The sequence below is a fragment of the Mobula birostris genome, chromosome 8 (genome assembly GCF_030028105.1).
Source record: "Mobula birostris isolate sMobBir1 chromosome 8, sMobBir1.hap1, whole genome shotgun sequence".
NCBI lineage: Eukaryota > Metazoa > Chordata > Chondrichthyes > Myliobatiformes > Myliobatidae > Mobula > Mobula birostris.
This window is the reverse complement of record NC_092377.1, coordinates 79,492,796-79,518,297: the sequence shown is the minus strand read 5'-3', so window position 1 is coordinate 79,518,297 and position 25,502 is coordinate 79,492,796. Positions and strand designations below refer to the sequence as shown.

General features: G+C 40.3%; 1 protein-coding gene across 4 annotated transcripts in view; it reads left to right on the top strand.

The window, feature by feature from the left end:
* plcb1 (phospholipase C beta 1) overlaps positions 1-12,933 on the top strand; it is a 954,845-nt gene extending 941,912 nt beyond the window's left edge. For 3 of the 4 annotated variants that reach the window (XM_072265525.1, XM_072265524.1, XM_072265527.1), the window contains one exon: positions 10,499-12,933. In XM_072265525.1, the coding sequence (XP_072121626.1) occupies positions 10,499-10,726 (228 nt within the window). In that variant the 3' untranslated portion in view covers positions 10,727-12,933. The remainder of the gene's footprint in view (positions 1-10,498) is intronic. The other variant, XM_072265526.1, reaches the window with a different exon arrangement.
* Positions 12,934-25,502: the final 12,569 nt, after the last annotated feature.

Genomic DNA, 25,502 nt, shown 5'->3' with positions numbered 1-25,502 from the left:
CCAGTATCGATTGCAGAGAGAGGTATTGAGACCCAGCAAGGATAGTTTCCCCACCAGTTTCTGGGGTATGATGGTGTTGCACGCTGAACTGAGGTCTATAAACAGCAGTGTGGTATTTGAGACCCCATTTTCTGGGTGGGACAGGAGAGGGTGGAGGGCAGAGGCTATTGCATCATCGGTGGACTGATTTGAGTGATAAGCGATCTGGAAAGGTTCCAGTGTAGCCGGGAGAAAGGCTTTAATGCACTCCGTGACCAGCCACTCAAAGCATTTCATAATGGTTGATGTTAATGCCACCGGACAATAGTCATTTAGGGAAGTTACTGTTGCCTTAAAAGCTGCCTGCACCTGCTCTACTGCCCAAAAGGTAAAATATGCCTTTTCACTTTAGCATTTCATGACTATAGTGGTCACTATCTGTACAATAGCCATGTCAGTACACTACAATGCAGAGTCCTATTATTTTACACGATGAATCTGCAATCTGGATAAATAACTGGAAAAGTCTAATGTGGTAATATACTAAATTAAGGAAAAAGTGCAACTTTCCTGACCTGCGGTTTCATTTCTAGAAAGGGTAACTCTGTATCATTAGTACTAGCTAATAAATCAGAAAGCTGACAGTGATATCTGCAGGAATGTGGAAGAACATGTGTGGTCCTCAGGTTGAGATTCTAAGTCTTGGAAAAAGGCCAACTTTGATGATATCAGAAAGGACCTGGCAATTATAAACTGGGACAGATTGACTTCTGGAAGAGCTGTAAACACACTATAAAAGTGAAGTGTTAAAAGTGAGACCTTTAAAAGTGAAGTGTTGAGAGTTTACATGTTCCTGTCAGAATTAAAGGAAAGGTTAACAGCTTTAGGGAACCTTGGTTTCCTGGTTAAGAAAAAGGAGGTGCACAGCAGGTATCAGGAGGGAGGAGCAATTGAGGTACTTGAGGATGAGAAATGCAAGAGATCATGAGGAGGAAATTATGAGGGCTAAAGGGAGCCATGAGGTATGAGGTTGCTCGAGCAGACAAGGTGAAGGGGAATCCCAAGGGCTTTTACAGATATATTAAGAGCAAAAGAATAGCAAGGGACAAAATTGCTACTCTTGAGGATCAGACTGGTCATCTATACATAGAGCTGAATGAGATGAGGGAGATCTTAAATGGGTTTTTTTGCATCAGTATTTACACAGGCAACAGACACAAAATCTATAGAAGTGAAGCAAAACACTAGTGGACTGGATCCAGATTTCAGAGGAGGAGGTGTTTGCAGTCTTGAGGAAAATTATTGTGGATAAATACCCAAGGCCTGATAAGGTGTTCCCTTGGACCCTGGGGGAGGTTAGTACAGAAATAGCAGGGGCCCGAGCAGAGATATTTAAAACACCCTACACCATTGGTGAGGTGCTGGAGGACTGGAAGATATTTAATGTTATTCTGTTGTTTAAGAAAGGCTCTAAAAATAATATAGGAAATTCGAGGCCAATAAGCCTGACAGCAGTAGTGGATAATGTAAGTTTTTGGAAGGTATTCAAAAGGACTGGATATATAAAGAAACAGGGACTGATTATGGATAGTCAATATGGCTTTGTGTGTGGTCAGTCATGTCTAACCAATCTTACAGAGCTTTTTGAGGAAGCTATCAGGAAAGCTGATGAAGACAAGGCAATGGATATTGTGTGCATGGACTTGGGCAAGGCCTTTAACAAGGTTATATATGGGAGGTTGGTTAAGAAGGTTCAGTGGCTTGGCATTCAAGATGATGTAGTAAATCGGATTAGACATTGGCTTTGCAGGAGAAGTCAGAAAGTGATGGTAGATGGTTGCCTCTCTGGCTGGAGGCCTGTGATTAGTGGTGTGCTGTAGGGTTTGCTGCTGGGTCTTTTGTTGTTTATCATCTGTATCAATGATCTGGATGATAATATGATAAACTGAATTAGCAAATTTGCAGATAACACCAAGATTGGGGATGTAGTGGACAGCAAGGAAAACTTTCAAAGCTTGTAGTGGGATCTGGACCAGCTAGAAAAATGGGATGAAAAATAGCAGATGGAAATTACTGCAGACAGGTGGACAAACGGGTAGGAATTACACAGTGAATGGTAGGGCTCTGAGGAGTGCTGTAGACCAGAGGGATCTGGGAACACAGCACCATAATTCCTTGAAAGATAGGGTCGTAAAGAAAGCTTCTGGCACATTGGCCTTCATTAATCTAAGTATTGAGTACAGGAGTTGGGATGTTATGTTGAAGTTGTATTAGACATTGGTGATGTGTAATTTGGAGTATTGTGTACAATTTTGGTCACCTATCTATAGGAAAGATCAAAATTTTCAATAGGTACATTTAATATCAAAGAAATGTATACAATATACATCCTGAAATTCTTTTTCTTCACAAACATCCATGAAAACAGAGGAGTGCCCCAAAGAATGAAAGACAGTTAAATGTTAGAACCCCAAAGCCCCCCCAGCTCCCCCCACCCACGTATAAGCAGCAGCAAAGCAACAACCAACGACCTCCCCTCCCCCACCAGCAAAAAAAGCATTGGCTCCCCCCCCCCACCGAGCACTCAAGCGTGCAGCAAAGCATCAATAAAGACACAGACTTGCAGTACCCCAAAGACTACTCGTTCACCGAAGAATTTGACATACCACAGGCTCTCTCTCTCTAATAAGAGAAAAAGAAATGTCCCTGTTTCACAGCGAGAGGGGAGACATAACAAGCAACTCACTGATTTACAATGTTAAAAATCTGTTGTGTCGCTTCTTCTGAGCTCTGTGCTCAATTGACTCAGGTCTCTGGGCACACAGCCAGCAGCCAGCTTGCTGCTTTCAATCTTCCATCTCCTACAACACACCAGTTTCCTGCAGCGGCACCAACCTCGAGTCCTCCCACCTCCAGAGCCACAAAATCCCAGAACCCTGAAAGCACGCGAGTCTTCCAGGCCGCGTCCTTGGCATATCGAATAGCGGCTGGTCGTAAGACTCCAAGAGTGGATCCCATTCCCACAAAGAACCGAAGTCAGCGTGTAATTCCAGGTCAGGGTCTTCAAAAGAACCCTGAAAGCGAAAAATAGAGATATTAAAGATAGAAATAGAGCTGTTTCCGAAGATGCAAGCAAAGCAGCTGCTGTTAGGTACAATCATTCTCCTAAACTGTCAATAAGATTGAAAGAGTGCAGAGACAATTTACAAGAATGTTGCCAGGACTTGAACACCTGAGTTATAGGGCAAGGTTGATGAAGGTAGGATCTTATACCCTAGAGTGTAGAAGAATGAAGATATATTTGATAGAGGTATATAAAATTATGTAGGATATAGATGGGGTAATGCACACAGACTTTTTTCACTGAGGTGATGTAAGACTACAACTAAAAGTCATGGGTTAAGTGTGAAAAGTGAAATGTTGAGGGGGAACTTCACTCAGAGGGTGGTGAGAGTCTGGAACGAGCTTCCAGCGGAAGTGGTAGATGTAGATTCAATTTAAACATTTAAGAGAAATTTGGATAGGTACATGGATGGGAGGTGTATGGAGGGCCACGTTCCAGGTGTAGGTCAATGGGAATCAGAATCAGTTTAATATCACCAGCATATGTTGTGAAATTTGTTGTTTTGCGGCGGCAGGACATTGCAATACCTAATAAAAGAAATTTTAATTAAATAAGTAGTGGAAAAAGAGAGAAGGAAAATATAGAGAGGAAATATTAATGGATTCAATGTCCATTCAGAAATCTGATGGTGGAGGGGAAGAAGCTGTTCCTGAAATGTTGAGTTTGTGTCTTCAAGGTCCTGTACCTCCTCCTTGAAGACAGCAATGTGAAGAAGTCATGTCCTGGGTGTTGGGGGTCCTTAAGGATGGATACCACCTTTTTTGAGACGTCACCTTTTCAAGGTGCCCTAGATGCTGGAGAGGCAAGTGCCCATGATCGAATTGGCTGAGTTTACAACTTCCTACAGCTCTTCCAATCCTGTGCAGTGGAAGACTGGACAGATTAGTGGTTTGGAATGGACTAAATGAGCTGAAGGGCCAGTTTCTGTGCTATAGTGTTCTATGCATCATTCCAAGCTACAACCTTAAACATTTCACGACAAGCCTCGCCAGCACAAACACCTTTCCTGGGGAACTAATAGGTTATATTTTGTCCCAGTAATCAAAAGCATAGGGAATTGTATCAGTCTAATGCCAATAATGGGGGAAGATATTCACATTTTTTGCATATGGTGACACTAATTAACTAAATAGCACAAAGTGCTAGAATCACACAGTACTGGTGGCATCTGCTGAGAGGAAACCCTAGAGTTAATGATCAAGTTGATAAACTGTCACAGAATCTCAACTATCCACCAAACAATTGATGTAAAATAAAGATGAATAGATAGATAGATGTAAACTGTTCTATCAGGTCATTCCGTTGCAGGGTTTGGTTGCACTCCCAAAGTATTCCCTTGTTTACAATAGCAGAGTTCAGTGTTAGGAAACGGTCAGTTTGCAATGCTCCACCAAGACTGGAACACAGGAATATTTATTGTTCTTCAGGTTCTCCTTAAAAAACTAAGTGTACATTCTAAAATACTTCTGCCATTTCACTCACAACATAAAATAAAAGTGGAAATCTTTTATCACATCACCCAAAAATGTCCCGAAGCACTGCATACACAGTGTGCAACTGGAACATTTTTTTCTGTTTAGTGTTTGTTGTTTTGCCTCCTATTTCGGCACTGAAAGATACTATGAACTCAGTCTATGCACATATTAAAAGTGGTCATATAAAGTTGGGAATAGCATGGGCCTTTAGCCCTTCTTGATCTCACTGAACTTTTTGATCCCATCAATCAGGAGTTACTGTGGAGAAATCTCACATTCTGCTGCCTGCAGAAGTCCACCTCCATTTTATATTTGTCTTATGAGGGCACGCAAGCTATGATCCTGAGCAGTGGGTGTACGACAGAGCCAATCACAATGTCAAATTAGGCTGTGTCCTTGCCCCAACACTTGTCTCAGTCTGTCTCACTACAATGTTGTGTCTCGCCTCCAACACATTTCCCACAGATTGAAGGGTCTTGGCCTGAAATGTCAACTGTACTCTTTTTCCGTAGATGCTGGGTTCCTCCAGCATTTTGTATGTGTTGCTTGGATTTCCAGCATCTGCAGATTTCTTCTTAGTTTGTGATTGTCTCACAGATTAGATTAATTCCAATGTTCCATCTGAACACTAGAACGGAGGTCACCCACACCGTGTGCTACAGTGTGCAGATGTTGCTGGTATTTGACCAGTCAAAAGCTGAGGTCTAAGCCACTGTTGACTTACTGACTGAGGCAAACACAAAAATCAGCCCTAAGCTCGACATCTGGAAGACTAAAGGTCCGCTACTAACCTGGATGTGCCAATTTACATTGCCATCCAACTGGAAGCCACCATTTAGTGGAGACAGACATCTGTAATGAAATGCATCATTGCTTTCAATGCAGTGGCCCAATGGAAACGGTGCCTGAAGATGAAAACCCCAGATCCCTGCACAAAAGCCATGATGTACCAGTTAACTGTGATCCCTGCCCTCTTATGTGCTTTTGAGACCTGGACTTCCTACAAAGGTCACCTCAGGGTACTGGAAAGGTATCATGAATACTGTCTGCAATATCCTCCAAGTCTTCTGGAAGACTAAGCAAATCAGTATCAGAATCAGGTGTAATGTTAGTTTTATGGCAGCAGTACAATAAAATACATGATAAATAAATAGAAAATAACAGAATAATTATACTGAATTACATTAAGTATATATATGTCTATTAAATGGTTGAGTTAAAGTTAAGTAGTGCAAAAATATTAAGTAGTGAAGTAGTGTTCATGGATTTAATGTGCATTTAGGAATCATATGGCAGAGGGGAAGAAGCTGTTCCTGAATCACTAAGTGTGTGCCTTCAGGCTTCTGTACCTCCTTCCTGATGTTAGCAATGAAAAGAGGGCATGTCCTCGGTGGTGGAGGTCCTTAATGATGGACACCACCTTTCCGAGACACTGCTCCTTGAAGATGACCTGCAAACTACCGAAGCTTGTGCTCATGATGGAGCTGGCTAATTTTACAGCTCCCTGCAGCTTACTTCGATCCTGTGTATTATCCCCCCCCCCCCTCATACCAGACTGTGATACAGCCTGTCAGAATGCTCTCCACGGTACATTTCTAGAATTTTCAAGTGTCTTAGGTGACAAACCAAATCTCCTCAAACTCCTAATGAAATATAGCTGCTGATTTGCTTTTTTTTATAGTTGCATGGATATGTTGGGACCAGGTTAGATCCTCAGAGATCTTGACACCCAGGAAGTTGAATTTGCTCACTCTCTCCACTTCAGATCCTCAATGAGGATTGTTTTGTGTTCCCTCGTCTTACCCTTCCTGAAGTCCACAATCAGCTGTTAGGTCTTGCTGATGCTGAGTGCAAGGTTGTTGCTGCTAAACCACTCAACTAGCTGGTATATCTTGCTCCTGAACGCCTTTTCATCACCATCTGAGATTCTGCCAACAATCATTGTATCATCAGCAAATTTATAGATGGGATTTGAACTATACCAAGCCAGAGTGATGGATGTAGACAGAGTTGAGCAGTGGGCTAAGCACATATCCCTGCCGTGCGCCAGTGTTGATTGTCGGTGAGGTGGAGGTGTTATTTCCAATCTACACAGATTGTGGTCATTCAGTTAGGGAGTCGAGGATAGAGTTGCAGAGGGAGGTACAGAGGCCTAGGTTCTGTTGCTTTTTGAACAGGACTGTAGGAATGATGGTGTTAAATGCTGAGCTATAGTCTATAAACAGCATCCTGGCATAGATGTTTGCATTGTTTAGATGATCCAAGGCTGCGTGAACAGCCACTGAGATCACATCTGCTGTGGACCAATTTTGGCAAAAGGCAAATTGCAGTAGGTTCGGGTCCTTAGTGAGACAGGTGTTGATTCTAGCCATGACCAACCTCTCAAAGCATTTCATCACCATAGATCCTCACAGCTGTGGTTTTATTCTCCCTTCCAAAGTGAGCATAGAGGGCATTAAACTCATCTGGTAGTGAAGCATTCATGATGTTGGGTTTTGCTTTGCAGGAAGTAATCCATATCAATGTCCTTTCTAGGCTAACATTCTCACCAGCAGAGCCCAACTGGATATGATGGGTCAGCCAAATCATTCTCACAATGCACCAGACTCCCTCACGCTATGTCCAGATGAAGCTCCTCAACCCAAGACATCAGCAGTTCATTCCCATCCACAAATGCGGCCTGACCTGCTCTGTTCCGCCAGCATCTTGTCTGTTGCTCCCGAAACAGATACTCCATTCCTAGCTGTGTCACAGGAAGAGATTACCAAGCACAGAAAATTATCCAAATCTGGGCTCAAAGTCTTCTCAGAACAAAGGGATTTCCTGGAAAGCGGTAGCCCCTGACCACTCAAACTGGAGAGGGTGCATTCAGGATGGCATCAAGAGCAGAAGCTATCAATGGAAAGTACACAGGAGCTCTGTAAGAGTAGCAGAAAGAACACACCACCTCACAATGACTCACCCTGTCAAACACCTTGGCTCTGTTAATAGCAGATTGTGAAATCCCTTAAATTGTCTCATAAGCCACTTAATAATTGGAGTGGAAACCAGTCTTCCTCGATTCTAAGAACATGTTTAAGAACAAGGTAGTCCAATGCTAGAAAATTGCTTTGGAAAAACTACCTCAATACTGTATTTGATACAGTCAATCATATTTGTGTTGGATCAAAATGAGACTTAAGATCATGTCATCAATAATACTCAGATGACTGAGTAAATTACCAGTCGAGGGAAATAAACTTGATCCACCTCAACAGAGCAACAAAGGGAGAGATTAATCAATACTGATTGGAAAGTTCCAATTGATGATGATGGCAGAATCAAATCTGAAATTTGGCCACTTACTAGGAATAGGATACTGAGAGCTGCAAACATGTATACCAGTCATTAATCATTAGAGCATTTACCAATAAGAATATGAAAGCAAATATACCAGTTGACACTTACTTGATTTCTAAGCAGTGCCTACATCCTCACACTGATGTTTGGATTGCATCATTACGTTAGAATATTCATAAGAAACAGGAGCAGGAATCGACCTCAAGCCTGCTCTACCATTCAATAAAATCGCAGCCTCAACATGACTTTCCCATTTTTCCATACAGTACACAATTAACTCCCTTGAAATTTGATCAACTTGTGCCTTGTGATTATTTATTGACTCGGTTACAAGGCACATGGGTGTGATATGTGCGTGTTCATGAATATCAGCTGCAGCAAAAACAAGACATTGTGGATAAAGCCATTTGCTGAAAGCATCAGTATTTTGAAATTGAATTAATTTAAAGTGCAGATGCACTTAGTAGATCAGGATGTATTTGTGGAGAAAAAAGGAAGATTATATTAATATTTTAGGTCACATTTCTTTGCTAGAACCCCAATGAAGATATTGAAGTTTTGACAAAGGGTTCCAAACCATATGTTAATTGCACCTCTCCAGCATATCTTTCTGACCTGCTGATTATCACCAGAATTTCTTGCTTTTCATTTCCTCAGAGATTCTTGCATGTAACATTACCAGCTCTTAATTATTAGTATTCCCAAAGGTAAAGTTATATCAGTGCTTTCTCAAGTTAGAAAGATAATAGTTTTTGTGTGTGTGTTTCTCTGTCAGAAAGTTTTACCATATTTAGGCATGTTGCTTTGTGATTTATGTGGTATTCATAAACGTTTACACCGCTGTCCTGATTTTTCCTGGGAAAAGTATGGGAATCAAAGCAACATCATTAAATATTGATACTAACAATATAATTAACCTTTTAATTATTTTGAGATTTAAGATTTTCACATTTCTGCTCATAATCCTATATACAGATAAAAAATCCAATTTATTGCAAAAACTAGTATACAAGTCACATAGATTTGCAAATCATTTCCTCTTTATGGGAACTTCAGTTTTAGAAAAATACTCTTCCTCAACTTAAAACATATTTAGCTCTCTCCCTCCCAGCTTTAAGTCAACAATGAAAAATAATTCACATCCTGAAGCCCACTTTCTTCCATTAGTAATGTACTATAATGTTGTGTTTAAATACTGAGTTTTTCAGGTGAAATTCAGTAAAATATAAAGACATGTGGAAATATCTAAATCACATTAACCTAAAAGCGCTGCTGCAATCACACCCAGGCCCAAATACAACCGCAAAAGACAACTAAACATGAGGCAGAAAATTCAATAAATGTTGAAAAATGACCTTGTTAACATAGTCAAGGTGAACTGCTGACATCGGCATCAATGTCATCCAAGTCCCAGGGGTTGGGTTGGGACAGAGTATACAGGTGTTTGTAGGTGTAATTGCTATTCATATGGATTTGGCAAAATCTTGTCCTGTATCCACAGGAAGGTTTTTATCACATTATCTAAAGATTCTAAAACTAAACTAACTAGCCAACTGATTCCAGTGTCTGCCACCTACTGAAATTTCTGATTAACTTTAGCAAATCGGCATTTGGTCTGTAATGAAGTTTAAGAACCCAAATGCTTGATTTAAGCATCTGCCCTGGATTGGTAAGCTCTGTGTGCGCAGCACTGAATCACAGACTGATGTCTAACCCGTAACTCCTTTCTGAACGTCGGTGGGCCGTGGCAAAGAACTTCAATTTCCATTGTTAACAATGGGGGGCTTGAGAGCTGTTATCACCAAGCCTGATCCTTCTTTCCACACTTATACACTTCACTGCCCACCAAACCAGTTTTCAGCAAGGGCAAGGGCAATCATTAGCAGAAGCAGAAATTTGAATGAGCCTAGTGGTTCCAAACTCAGTTGTTTTGCACAGGTAACCCAGCGCAGTCTAGAGAACAAACCCAGGAGAATGAATAGATCATCTAAATGTTGCAGATAATATGAAAAAAAATTATTTGCAAGCATAGTGGATGATTAGACAAGAATGAATTAGGAACCTGGGAAAATGTGTTCCTTGGTTGAATCAGCTATGAGTTTGATAGGAAATTACAAATTTCCATGCTGAGAGTTCACATTTGTAAACCCAGGAATTAATGTCGTTCAAGTGGTTAAATATTAGCTGTACCATTTGGAAAAGATGATATTTCCCAGCGAGGTCTGATTTGATGCATAATGTTCTTGGTCGAAGACCATTAAATGAGCAAGGTTTGGAAAGAGACCTTGGAACGAAGGTCCAGAATAAGGGGAAGTAATTGGCAAAGAAAATAAACATTTGCAAATACTTTAATCATATTTTCAATATGGTCTTCCTTCCCACCTGGCTAATGTTTAAAAAAATGTGAAATTTTAAACGGTAAAGGATTTATGTGACTTACAAAAGCAAAGAGTGTTGTTTATTTCTAAATGTACTTGTGTGAGATAAAACAGAACAGAGTTCCTATCCTGCAGCAATTAAATCAAAATTTGTTGGTTTGGAGAACTTATTACATTAGATTTTCTTTTTCTACTGTTTGCAGCTACAAAGTGACCTTGACCAAGAATACCAAGATAAGTTTAAGAGGCTGCCTCTGGAAATACAGGAATTTGTACAGGATACATTAAAAGGAAAATTCAGCGAAGATGGAGACCACAGTGCTCTAGCTTCCTCCCAACCGCCAGATAATGGTAAACTTAACCACAAATCTCCAAATGAAGATGATGTGGAAGACAGTAAGTCAGATAAAGTGTTCGATACTTCACTTTAATAAGCAGATCCCATCTTTAAGTTGCATTAATCTATTACATTTTTTTTAAGAATTGCTACACACAGGATGTAGACGGGAGAATAACCACTTGGTCACATGTTTGTGCCGTGGACAATCTTCAAAGTAGAGTCAGAATCGTGTGTATGTGTGTGTGTGCGTGCGTGTGTGTGCGTGCGTGTGTGTGCGTGCGTGTGTGTGTGCGCGCGTGTGTGTGTGCGCGCGTGTGTATTCTGTTCAAGTGCCAGTGCAAAACTAATTGTACAGTGCTACACACTTCATTTGGAAACAAAAATACTTTTGAGGTTTATAGTATTTAATTGGCAAAATTCAACAGCCACATATTCCTAACATTGCATGTTTGCACTGTGTTGCAAGAACCTTTGCATTAAGCTGCAAGCACAGGTTTGCCATTGTCTGTGCTGTACACACTAGTACATTTACACAAGTAATTGTACGTTGCTGCATACTTTAACTTCAGCATTGCTGAATTAAGAATGCTGCTTAATATAATGGAAGTTTTGGTTGTGCGATTCTAAAACTTTCTGTATAGCTTTGCAAAGTATATTAAAGGGAAACAAGTTTCAGGGATGCATGCTTGATGGAAATAATGTGGTTATCACTGTGGATACTTTAAAAATATAGCTGTAAGGAGCAGTATTGTTGTGCAGTTTGTGCTGTAATGTACTGTATTTTGAGGTAGCTTTGCAGGATTAAAAATGTGTAATTGCCTTCTGTGTATGAAGTACAGTTACATTGATACAGTTTTCTAATGTTACTATTACATGTTAATGTAAGTGATGTAACTGAAAGTCCTGATATCTAACTGCACAATCAAAATATTGTAACTTGTTACACATCTAAGTTTTTTTTTGTACAAGTGGTTGTAAATAACTTGAAGGGATAACAGGCAAGTCATTGTTCTGTACGTATGCACTTTGTGAATGAAATTTTAATTTCAAAATTAAACACTGAAAATGCGGTATTACTGATGATTAATTAACACTGGTAACTATACAAACATTTTTATGATGATAAGTCAGCTAAGCAGATTGTGAAACCTGAGCTCTTTGGCATTATTCACTCTGTGGCCGTGTAACCAGTACAAGATGGACGGATGTACTACAACAGTTGATATAGCTAGAAACATAAACCAAGATTTCAGAAAGTATTTTACTGCAAAACCATTTTAATTCATTGTAGTTGTTTTAACAATATATTGAATAAATCTAAAGGCTCTGGATTTCCACTGCATTCAGTGCATACAATTACTAAGTGAAAACATTTCTTTGCCGTTATTTGCAGTATTAGTCTAATATGATGTTTTAGTAAAACATTTTAAACATCTCTTTATTTTTATACGATTTAACTTACTATTTTAATGAAAACCCATCAATGCTGGGTCCAGCCATTAAATGCCCAATGGGGCATTTCTCATTTTATTTTAACTTTTTGTTGATTTTAACAGTGTGACAGATTATTGCAAAAATAGAAATTCATGGTTTAGTTTATTCAATATTACCCTATTGTTTCAACTTTAACAGAAGATTGTCTGTGTGAATGTGTGTACTCACATGTATATGTATACATATAATGTATATAATACAAAATACATAACCACAGGCTTTATTTGTTGTTTAACGTTACTTGAATTAGTTTGTTGAAGTTAACAAATCTAAGAAGGGGTCTTCTGTATATGATGTGAAAGTCTTGTGCCTTTCAAGTGTTTGCCTTGTTCTGTATCTGTCTAAATAGAATATTGTGGAACTCTATTATTGACTGTTCTGTCCTGAACTAGATTGTACATGTATTTCATGTGGCAACTCCAAACATGATAGCTTGTGTTCAGCATTAAATGCCAGTCATTTTTGGATTAAACATTCTAATGTTTCACAAACTTTAGCTGGTACGTCAGATCTGGACAGATTACAAAATGGTTCCTAGTAGTGAGTGAACCAGAATCCTCTTTATCTCATTAATCATAATAGGTAGATTGTTTGTGTTTTGTAGGTAGATTGTTTTGATTTAAGGTTGACTGTAAAATAACTAATGGATTAAAGGGAATACTTCACATTAAAAGAATGTAAATAATATTTGTCTTTAACAATAATTTGTTTTGAAATGCATATTCAAATTTTGTATGAATTCTATGCAATTTTCTGGCATGATGTTTCTTCCACTTGTAATTTTATGTGCATTCATCAGTTCTAATAGAGAAATAAAAATTCTTTAATCATGATTATGTCTGTGTTAGCATCACAGAATGCTTTGTAAAGTTTCTTAATTAAAACTACATTCCATTCAGTTAAAGACCCAGCAAAACATTACTGCATACTGCAACTTTTGAAGTTGACAGCGTAATTGGCAGCTGCTGATGTATGGCTAAGATAATTGCTGTGAGTTTGCAGGCTGGTAGAGAGCATTCAATATAATACTGAGTCATATAACCATTAAACCATATAACAATTACAGCACAGAAACAGGCCATTTCGGCCCTTCTAGTCCGTGCCGAACTCTTACCCTACCCTATTCCCACCGACCTGCACTCAGCCCATAACCCTCCATTCCTTTTCTGTCCATATATCTATCCAATGTAACTTTAAACGGCAATATAGAACCTGCCTCAACCACTTCTGCTGGAATCTCATTCCACACAGCTACCACTCTCTGAGTAAAGAAGTTCCCCCTCATGTTACCCCTAAACTTTTGTCCGCTAATTCTCAACTCATGCCCTCTTGTTTGAATCTTCCCCACTCTCAATGGAAAAAGTCTAACCACGTCAACTCTATCAATCCCTCTCATAATTTTAAACACCTCTATCAAGTCTCTCCTCAACCTTCTATGCTCCAAAGAATAAAGACCTAACTTGTTCAACCTTTCTCTGTAACTTAGGAGGTGAAACCCAGGCAACATTTTAGTAAACTTCCTCTGTACTCTCTCAATTTTATTGACATCCTTCCTATAATTCAGTGACCAGAACTGTACACAATACTCCAAATTTGGCCTTACCAATGCCTTATACAATTTCAACATTACATCCCAACTCCTATACTCAATGCTCTGATTTATAAAGGCCAGCAAACCAAAAGCTTTCTTCACCACCCTATCCACATGAGATTCCATCTTCAGGGAACTATGCACCATTATTCCTCGATCCCTCTGTTCTAAAGCATTCTTTAGTGCCCTACCATTTACCAAGTATGTCCTATTTTGATTAGTTCTACCAAAATGTAGCACCTCACATTTTTCAGCATTAAACTCCATCTGCCATCTTTCAGCCCACTCTTCTAACTGTCCTAAATCTCTCTGCAAGTTTTGAAAACCTGCCTCATCATCCACAACACCACCTATCTTAGTATCATCTGCATACTTACAAATCCAATTTACCACCCCATCATCCAGATCATTAATATATATGACAAACAACATTGGACCCAGTACAGATCCTTGAGGCACACCGCTACACACCGTCCTCCAATCTGACACACAGATATCCACCACTACTCTCTGGCGTCTCCCATCTAGCCACTGCTGAATCTATTTTACTACTTCCATATTAATGCCTAATGATTGAACCTTCCTAACTAACCTTCCATGTGGAACCTTGTCAAAGGCCTTACTGAAGTCCATATAGACAACGTCCACCGTCTTACCCTCGTCAACTTTCTTAGTAACTTCATCAAAAAATTCAATAAGATTTGTCAAACATGACCTTCCATGCACAAATCCATGTTGACTGTTCCTAATCAGAACCTGTCTATCCAGAAAATTATATATACCATCTCTAAGAATACTTTCCATCAATTTACCCACCACTGACGTCAAACTCAGGCCGATAATTGCCAGGTTTACTCTTAGAACCCTTTTTAAACAATGGAACCACATGAGCAATATGCCAATCCTCCGGCACCATTTCCATTTCTAATGACATTTGAAATATTTCTGTCAGAGCCCCTGTTATATTTCTACACTAACTTCCCTCAAAGTCCTAGGGAATATCTTGTCCAGACCTGGATACTTATCCACTTTTATATTCCTTAAAAGCGCCAGTACTTCCTCTTCTTTAATTGTCATACTTTCCATAACTACCCTTCTTGTTTCCTTTACCTTATACAGTTCAATATCCTTCTCTTTAGTGAATACCGAAGAAAAGAAATTGTTCAAAATCTCCCCCATCTCTTTTGGCTCCGCACATAGCTGTCCACTCTGATTCTCCAAGGGACCAATTTTATCCCTCACTATCCTTTTGCCACTAACATAACAGTAGAAACCCTTTGGATTTATTTTCACCTTACTTGCCAAAGCAGCCTCGTATCTTCTTTTAGCTTTTCTAATTTCTTTCTTAAGATTCTTTTTACATTCTTTATATTCCTTGAGTACCTCATTAACTCCAAGCTGCCTGTATTTATTGAAAATCTCTCTCTTTTTCTGAACCAAATTTCTAATATCTCTTGAAAACCATGGCTCTCTCAAACTTCTAACCTTTCCTTTAAACCTAAGGGGAACATAAAGATTCTGAGCCCTCAAAATTTCACCTTTAAATGACCTCCATTTCTCTGTTACATCCTTACCATAAAACAAATTTTCCCAATTCATTCCTTCTAAATCCTTTCGCATCTCCTCAAAGTTAGCCTTTCTCCAATCAAAAATCTCAATCCTAGGTCCAGTCCTATCCTTCCTCATAATTACACTGAAACTAATTGTAATCCTCTTTAAAAATAAAACAGAAAATGCTGGAAACAGTCAGCAGGTAAGGCAGCAGCTGTGGAAAGTGAACCAAACTTAGCATTTCCATTCAAAGCCTTTGTGATGGTTCTGATGCAGTATCATTGACCTGAAATGTTCGTTCTGATTATGCTTCAGTGCCCTGTATCACAGAGCATATTCTCCACTTTTCTGCCAAATAAATGCAATAAACAAAAATGCTATGTTAGCTTCCTTAATTACTTGTACCTGCTTATTTGGTCCTGCTCAATGTCAGTCAGATCCCACTGAATCTCAGAGTTCTCCAACATCTCACCATTTAGATAATATGATTTAACTCAGTTAGTCAAGTGTTCAAGCATCAGTTCGTGTCCCAGAATTATTTAGTTTTCTATTACTGACCTGGAGGAGGGGGCACAGTGTATTCAAGATTGCCAAGGGCATGAGTCGGCAGAGGTGGTTGAGAAATTCAAGTTCCAAGGAGTGAACATTACTATTAGTCTGTCCTGCCTCAGACACATGGGCACTACACCAAGAAAGCTCACTAACTTCTTCAGGAGTTGAAACAAATTTGGTCAATGTCCAATAGAAAACATCCTATACAGATGCTTAATGGCTTTGTATAACAACTATTCTGTCCGTGACCACAAAAAAAACTGCAGATGGTTGTAGACACAGCTTACCACATCAAGGGAACTAACCTCCCCTCCATGGACAGTCTCTGAACTCCTCTCTGCCTCAGTAAATCAGCAGACATTAAGTCCCTACCCACCTGGGACATTTTCTCTTCTTCCCTCTCCCATCAGACAGAAGGTACAAAAGCCTGAAAGCACTTACCACCAATCTGAAGGACAACTTCGACCCAGCTGTTATAAGCTATTGAATGGTTCCCTAGTACGATAAAATTGACTCATGGCCTCAACTTACATCATTAACATCTTGCACTGCACTGCACTGATTACACTTTATTCCTTTATTGTCACAATGAGACCAGTCTCAGGTTGAAAGAGCATCACTTCATACTCTGTTTGGATAGCCTCCAACATGATGGCGTGAACATCAATTTCTAAAATTTCCAGTAATTCCTCACCTTTCCTCTTCTTCAAATCTCCATTCTGATTCCCCTGTTACCCCTTCCTCACCAGTCCATCACCTCCTACTGGTGCCCCTCCTCTTCTCCTTTTCCCATTATCTCCAGGCCTCTCCCATCAGATTCCTCCTTCTTCAGCTACTTACCTCTTCAAGCTATCGCCTCCCAGCTTCGTACTTCATCCTTCCTCTCCCACCTTTCCCCTCACCTGGTATCTCCTGTCACCTGCTAGGTTATAATATTTCCCCTTTCACCACCTTCTTCCTCCTTTCTTTTCAGTACCAATAAAGTGTCTTGGCCCAAAATGTCAACTGCTTATTCCTCTTCATAGATGCTGCATGACCTGCTGAATTCCTCCAGCTTTTTGTGTGTGTTCCTTCTATTACTCTTTTACCTTGTACTACCTCAATGCACTCTGCAGTGAATTGATCAAAAAGAACAGAATGCAAGACAAACTTTTCACTCACCTTGGGATGTGTGGCAATAGTAAACCAGTTCCAATTCCAGTGGGCAAAAACCTGGCAAATAGAGTTTAATATAGGAAAAAGCGAATTCATGCAATTTGACAGCAGAAATCCAAAAGCAGACTATTATGGAGAAAGACTACAGATGAGTGAGTGAAGTACGAAGGTAAGTACTCATTTGCACAAATCACAGGAAATTAGCAAGCAGTTGCAACAAATCGTTCGGAAGGCAAATGGCATATTAATTGATGTTGCAAAGGTTTGGAGTTCAGAAATAGGATACTGGTGGGGTCACACCTGGCATACTGTGCATGATTTTGGTCAACTTTAGAGGCAGTCCAAAATGGATCTATTTGGATTAGAGTGTTGTTCTATCATGACCAACTAAAGATCTGTACTGCAAACACAAGAGGTTCTGCAGATGCTAAAAATCTTGAGCAACAAACCCAAAATGCTGGAGGAACTCAGCAAGTCAGGCAGTATCTACGGAGTGGAATAAACAGTGACATTTCTGGTCGCGACACTTCACCAGGACTGCTAGATCTATACTGTTTGGAACTTAGAAAGACAGGGAATGATTTATGGAACCACAGACAATTCTAAGCAGGGAATGACAAGGTAGATGTTGAAACATTTCCATTATTGGAAGAGCCTTGAATGAGGGAACATTTTACAAGATCAGATGGTAATAATTTAAAACAGATGTGCTTAAAGATTGAGAGAAACTCTGGAATTCTCTGCCATAGAGGGCTCTGGAGGTTAGATCACTGGGATATTTAAAGAAGAAGTAGACTGCTGTTCCTACTTTCTTGTATTCTTGTCGAACTCTTTTAACTGCCAAAATTAAATGCATTTCCCATTATATACTCTACTTGTCAGATACTTACTCATTCACTTAACCTACCATATCCATTGAAACCTTCCTTATTCCTTCTTCACAATTGTTCTCCTGTCTATCTCATCAACAAATTAAGCCATGAGATCTTCAGTGCTTACATCCACATAACTTATGTAAATTGTGAAGAGTTGAGGCACCTACAACGACCTTTGAGACACACCACTCAACATATCTTACCAACCAGAGAGAAGACCCATTTAGCTTACTTTCCATTTGCTGATGGGCACTTAGTCTTCCACCCCACCAGGATATTGCCACTTAAACCATTAGTGTTAATTTTCTGTAATAACCATTGAAGCAGCACTTAACAAACACCTTCCGGAAATAAATGTATAATAAATGTATAATCAACTCTCTTTATTGATAACACATGTAAATACATGCTGGTGTTTATTTGTTTATGCACAATTTTTATTCCATATTTGTCCTTTAACCTCTAACTTTCTTAGCTTATTTATAATGCTTTATAATTGTTGAATGTTGTTGCTTTTTTTTGCATATCACACCCCAACCAACACAGCACAACAAATTCTTAATACATGTAAGTATATATGGTGAAGAAAGTTGATCCTTTCATAATAACACTTCTGTGGTAAATTGTGGTAAACTATCACCACAAGCAATGAAGAGGCAAGCGAAAGCAAGGCTGACTCGAGAGTCAAGGCGTGTGGGTGCAATGCAAAGTTGGAGTGTGGCACGATCAAGAAGTAGTCGAGCCGAGGTTGACGTATGTTCGAAATAGAGCAAATCGGAGAGGAGTTGGAGCAGAGCAGTTTTGGAGCTTGTCTCTCTAAACTGGGAGCGAGGTTGGATCGATGTAAGCACCAAACCAATTTGGAAAGGTTGAGTACGGGACAGAATGTGACGGCGGGGTCCAGGCCCAGAGCATATTGCAGCGGCAGGGCCCGGGTCCTAGTGCGGGGGATGGCCCAGCGTTTGGACAGTTTAAATGCCGCCCCAGATAGACTGAAAAGGCAGGGTGTGCAGACCGGAAGCAAGGGTCAGGCCAATACTGCCTGCTCTTCCTTGACATTTACTCCTCTCTCCGTGGTGCTGAGTATGTGGGACTGTTCGGCTGCTCCGGGCTTCATGGTGATCTGTTCCACTGTATTAAGAGCTGAGACTGAGGCTATGGCTTTGTGTCTATAGACTGAATTTCATTCTGAATGCTGTTGCTTGCTTTAATTATTTGTATGATGTGTATGTGTATGTGTGTATGATGTGTGCGTGTGTGGTGTGTGTGTGTGTGTATGATGTGTGTGGTGTGTGTGTGTGTGTGTGTTTTTTTTCCCTTGCCCTGCACATGAGGTGTTGGCCTTTTATTAAAATTGGGTTCTTTCAGGTTTCTTGTTTTGTGTCTGCCTGTAGCGGACAAATCTCAAGCTTGTATAATTCGAAGGTTTCAAAAGTACAATTTAATGTCAGAGAAATGTATACAATATACATCCTGAAATGCATTCTCTTTGCAACCATCCACAAAAACAGAGGAGTGCCCCAAAGAATGAATGGCAGTCAAATGTTGGAACCCCAAAGTCCCCTCAGCTCCCCCCTCCCATGCGTAAGCGGCAGCGAGCAACAATCCCCCTCCCCCCACCAGCAAAAAAAAGCATTGGCACCCACCACTGAGCACTGAGCAAAGCAACAGCAAAGACCCAGACTTGCAGTTACCCCAAAGACTTCATGTTTCACCCGGTATTCAACATACCACAGGTTCTCTCTCTCCCTAATAAGGGAGAAAGAGGTGTCTCTGTTTTCCCAGCGAGCGGGGAGACACAACAAACAACTTGCTGGTTTATGATGTTAAAAGTCCACCACGTCGCTTTTATGGAGCTCTGTGCCCAGAACCACAGGTATTCCGACTCCCCCCGACAACACACAGATCTCCTGTAGTGATGCCAACCCTCAATCCGCCCGTCTCCAGAGCCCCGAGATCTTTGGCTTCCAAATCTGAGCTGGACTCTTAGGTCGAGTTCTTGGCGTACCAAACAATAACAGCCGGTTATGAAACCCCGAGTGTGGGTCCCATTCCCACAAAGAACCATAGTCAGCATATAACTCCAGGTCAGGGTCTTCAAAAGAACCCTGAAAGGGAAATATAAAAATATTAAAGATGGAAATAGAGCTGTTTCCGAAGATGCAAGCAGAGGAGTCGCCGTTTAGCACCATCATTACTCCATCTGTATAATTTATACTTAGATAATAAATGTACTTTGAACTCTGAAGTAAGTCCTTCAAAGAATTCCCCTTCATAACACCACATTAGCTTTACCTGATTATCTTAATTAGATCAGTAAAGTGAAATGTTTGCTGATGATTTCATCTCCAAAACAAATTTAACAGTTTATGGGTACATGCAAAGAAAAACAAAGACAACATGACAAACATGGCGTGATTGATGGTGAACAACATTCACACATCAAAAGTATGAGTCAACGACCACCTCCAGCAGAGATGTTTAACCATTTCCCCTTGATGTTCAACAGCAATAACACCGTCAAGTCCCCCATCACTATCACTCTGGCTTTATTGTTTCCTTGAAACAGAGCTGGATCAGCCACATAAATGGCTAAAAGGAGCAGATACAGAGGCTGGGTATTCTGATATGCCAACTTACCTTCCTGTATGTACCTGTTTATGTTAAAGCCATGCTTTAATACAATCTAATTTTAACTCTTTGGCAAATGGCTGTACATTATATCTTTTTAAGAAAACTTGTAAGATAACAGGTGCAGTTTTAAAGAGTTACACAAATTGACATCACTTATGTCATTCATGCTGTATAAAGCTATCTATGAATCCTGTAATATTTCCTCATATTGCTCACAAGACAGGAGGCCATTTGGCCCCATCAGACCATGCTCATTCTCAGAACATTCACATTCATCTCAGGTCCCCACTTGTCTTCTCTCACATCGATTTCCCCAACCCAACTCTCCACCCAGAGATCATTCACAGTAACCCAGGTGTAAGGGACGTGGGAGAACACAGGGAAAACCAACACTGTCACAAGGGGAACCTGCAAACTCCACCCAGACAGTAGAAAAGAGTTATGGGGCAGGAAGCCTCACCATTTTGCCATCATGCACCATTTTATTTTAAAGGTGAGGGGTATAGTTCAAGTGTATCCTCTCATTATTTTTATTCTCTTTTTGCACTACTTAAATAATTGGTTTAACTTATTCCTCATTGTAACTTATAATGTATTTTGTGTATTGCACTTCACCACTGGCGCAAAGCAACAAATTTTACAACATATACCAATGATAATAAACCTGATTCTGATCATTTGTGCCTTTTTACTAGAAAGGAGAAGTGAGTGATTTGATTGTCCTTATTATTGAAGGGCATGAATCAAAGATCTGTAGTTGAAAAAGTTGAGATGTGAGGAGTCCTTGTTTCAGGTTCCAGTCTTTATTGGAATTTAGATTGCTAAAACCTAAGCAGTTAGGAAAAAGTCCTTTTAAAGGCACAGTGTCAATAAGTGATAATGTTTGATATCATATTCGAGCAATGTTAGGTTTTTGAGGTGTTACATGAGCATTCCCACAATTGTCTATTTCCTGGTACTGCAGTCCTAAAGAGCAGCCTTCCATCAATATTAGTAAGTCAAAAATAGACCATACTCTTGAGTAAATTGCATAACTTTCAATGCCATATCCACACAATTCCAGAAATGGCCGCCTGCAGGTAAAACAACCTGTTGTGACAGCCCACTTTTGAGGTAAGTGGGAAAAGTCACCTCAGTAAAATGGCCACATAGTTTGCGTAATCGCCTTTACATTTTATTAAATCCAGAATTATGATGAAATTGCACAGTCGAGTGCTGCTAATTTTCAACAGTGAGAAAGGAAGTGAATGTTCTGGCATTGCATTAGTTTAATGGCATCCATCTTGAAATTGGACAACATGGTTAGCATAATCCTTTGTTGTGCCAGAGATCACCAATCGGTGTTGAATACCTGTAGCTGTCTGTGAGCACTTTGTATGTTCTCCCTGTGACTGTGTAGGTTTTCTCTGGGTCCTCCAGTTTCCATCCAGATTCTAAAGACATACAGGTTAGGGTTACCAAGTTGTGGACTGGCTATATTGGCACCGGAAGCATGGCGACACTTGTGGGTTACCCCCAGCACATATTCCGACTGTGTTGGTCATTGATGCAAAGAGATTCACTGTATGCTTCGATGTATATGTGACAAATAAAGCTAATCTTAATCTTGGATTCCCTACCCCTTATCGAAGGTTGAATCAGAAGATTAAAGCATAGAGGATCCATAGAAATTTGGGAAATTTCATTTGAAAGTGTCTCTGCTATGGAAGACAGAGTGTAGCAGTGGAGGGGTTTTATTCTCACTGGAGATTGGTGACTGTTGGTGTTCCACAAGGTCCAGTGCTGAATCTTTGTTGTTTAAATTTGGACAGATACACAGGTGGATTAATTAGTAAACTTGCAGATGACACAAGAAGTGCAGAAGATTGTCAAAAAATTCAGCAGGATATACTGCAGCTGGAAATGGGGACAGAGAATTGGTAGACAGTGTTTAATCCAGACAAGTTTCAGATGTTGCATTTTGGGATGTCAAATGCAAGAGGAAAGCATTCAGAAAATTGCAGCACCTCAGGAGCATTTATATCTGGAGGGCTTTTGGGTTCATTTCCATAGTTATAAATTTATAGGGCACTATAGCACAGAAATAGACCCTTCTGCCTATCTAGTCTGTGCTGTCCTGGCCTGCCTAGGCCTAGCCCCATCTACTTCACCTGGACTATAGCCCTCCATAGCTATGTCATGCGTCACTATGCAAGTAGCTCCCCATAAGTGACAACACAAGGACAGAGAGTGGTAAGTTCAGTGTATGGCTTGTTTGCCTTCATTGATAAGATTGTTGAGTATAAAATTCAATAATTCATGTTGCAGCTATATAAAATTTTGGTTCTGCAGTATAGGAAGAGTGGAAAGGATTTGGGAGAGTGGAGAAGAGGCTTACTCAGATGTTGTCCACATTGGAGGACATTAACTATAAGAAAGAGGCTGGACTCTTCAGAGAACTGGAGGCTAAGAAGTGACCTGATACAAGTATATAAAATTATGATAATCATAGGTAGTGTCAATAGACACTTTCACCATCCCAGGATGGAAACCTCAAACACAAGAAGGCATAGCTTTAAGCAAGAAGAGGAAAGGAAGAAAGCTTAAAAAGGAGATATGTGCATTTTTTTTTGTTTTACGTAGAGTGGCAGGTGGCTGGACATAAACCCAGAGGAAGAAGATAAAAGAGCAACACTTAAAAGGCATTTAGATTGGCACAGAACAGATGGGGAATTGAGGTTTACAGACCAAGTGCAGCCAGATGTGCGATTTACTTTGGTATCATGCTCAGCACAGACATCGAGGGCCAAAGGGTACGTTCCTGTGCTGCAATGTTCTACGTTTGACACCCATTAAAGCTGTCAAAGGTTCCCATCATTTCTCAATGCTTCCAACCAGATTTGGAGATTTCCCTTGTGTAAACCACGGGGAAAATATTTTGCATCAGTCTTCACTGTGGAAGACACTAGCAGTGTGCTGGAAGTTCCACGTGCCAGGGGTCATGAAGTGTGTGAAGTTACCATTACTAGGGAGAAGGTTCTTGGAAAATTGAAAGGTCTGAAGATAGTTAAATCATCTCAACCAGATGGTGTTCACCCCAGGGTTCTGAAAGGGGGGACTGAAGAAATTGTAGAGGCTTTAGTAATGATCTTTCAAGAATCACTAGATTCTGGAATGGTTCTGAAAGAATGAAAGATCACAAATGTCACTCCACTCTTCAAGAAGGGAGAGAGGCAGAAGAAAGGAAATTATGAGCTAGTTAGTCTAACCTGCATGGACAAAGCAGTGGCTGTGTGGCAGGAGACGAAGTGTGGAAATAAAGGTACCCTTTTCTCGTTGGCTGCCGGAAAATACAAAAATCTGAGATGTAAAGGGATTTGGGAGTCCTTGTGCAGGATTCTCTAAAGGTAATTTACAGGTTGAGGTTATGGTGATGCAGGCAAATGCAATGTTAGCATTCATTTCAAGAGGACTGGAACATAAAAGCAAGGATGTAATGTTGAGACTTTATAAAGCACTGGTGAGGCCTCACTTGGAGTACTGTGAGTGGTTCTGGGCCCCAAATCTTCAAAAGGCCGTGCAGAAACTAGAGACTTCAAAGAAGGTTCACAAAAATGATTCCAGGATTAAACAGCTTGTCATACGAAGAGCACTTGATGACTCTGGATCTGCATTCACTGGAATTCAGAAGAATGAGGGGTGACCTAATTGAAACCTATTGAATGGTGAAAGGCCTTGACAGAGTGCATGTGGAAAGGATGTTTGCTAAGATGGGGATGTCAAAGACCAGAGGACACAGTCGCAGAATAGAAAGGTGTCCTTTTAGAACAGAGATGAGGAGGAATTTCTTTAGACAGAGAGTGGTGAATTTGTGGAAATTGTTCCCTCAGGCAGTTGTGGAGGCCAAGTCTTTATGCATAATATATGCAGGGGTTGATGTATTCTTGATTGGTCAGGGCACAAAGAGATACTGGGGGGGGGGTTGGGGGAGGCAGGAAATTGGGTCTGAGAGGAAAAATGGAGCAGCCATGATGAAATGGTGGAGCAGACTCGATGGGCCAAATGGGTTAATTCTGCTCAAATAGCATTTGGTCATATGGAAGTTTTGCAATGCCCTGCTCTGACATTAGATTTCCAGGAAAGCCCTGGTGAGGTGCAGCTGGAAACTTAGTCTGCCAAGTTGATCATCTCAGTCCCGTAGAGACTCTACCTCACCAATGGAACAGACAGAATCAGCATTTAAATTTTACTTCAACACTCATTTGCTTGTAATCGTGCACTCATATGCTACATCCTCGATTATCACACTTATTATTGACTGCTATCGGTTTATTAGAACCTGTTACAGTCATTGGAAATCTGGCTGAAATGTTGATCTGCAGCCTGACCGAAAGAGACCTGTTGGACAAGGCTCAGGAAAGATAAATGTTCACCATTCCATTACCGGTGTGGGCAGCAGAGCAAGCGCTCCATTCACAGGCCAGGCAAGCAATCCTTCGATCTTTCCAATTCCAGTGTTTTAGTTGTCGAGTCCTGTGTTAATCAGGTTTAATTAATCTGAGCTTTCAGCTCGAGTCCCCAAGGAAGCCATCTTCTCACTGTGCTTTTAAAACTGATCCCAACACCTTTGAACAGCAATAAAATCCAATGAGGTACATGTATCAGCAGCCACTGAGATGGTTAAGAGTTGTTTTAAAGACCACAGAAACCTGAGTTGAACACAGAAGTCGAAGCTGATAGTTACAATGCTGCTGTTGCAGTAAATGAGAAGGCACTTTTTTTTGTTTGGGGTATTGACCCAGGTCCTATCTGCTCTCACAGCCTGACCTAGAAAGAGCCCATGGCTATATTTCAAAGGAAAGCCAAGATGACATCCTTGATATGCTGTGCAATATTGATCCTCATCAGTATCACTGAAACATATTTTATATGCTTATCTTAACACAGAAACATAGAAAACCGACAGCAGAATACAGGCCCTTCGGCTCACAATGCTGTGCAGAACATGTACTTCCTTTAGAAATTACGTAGAGTTA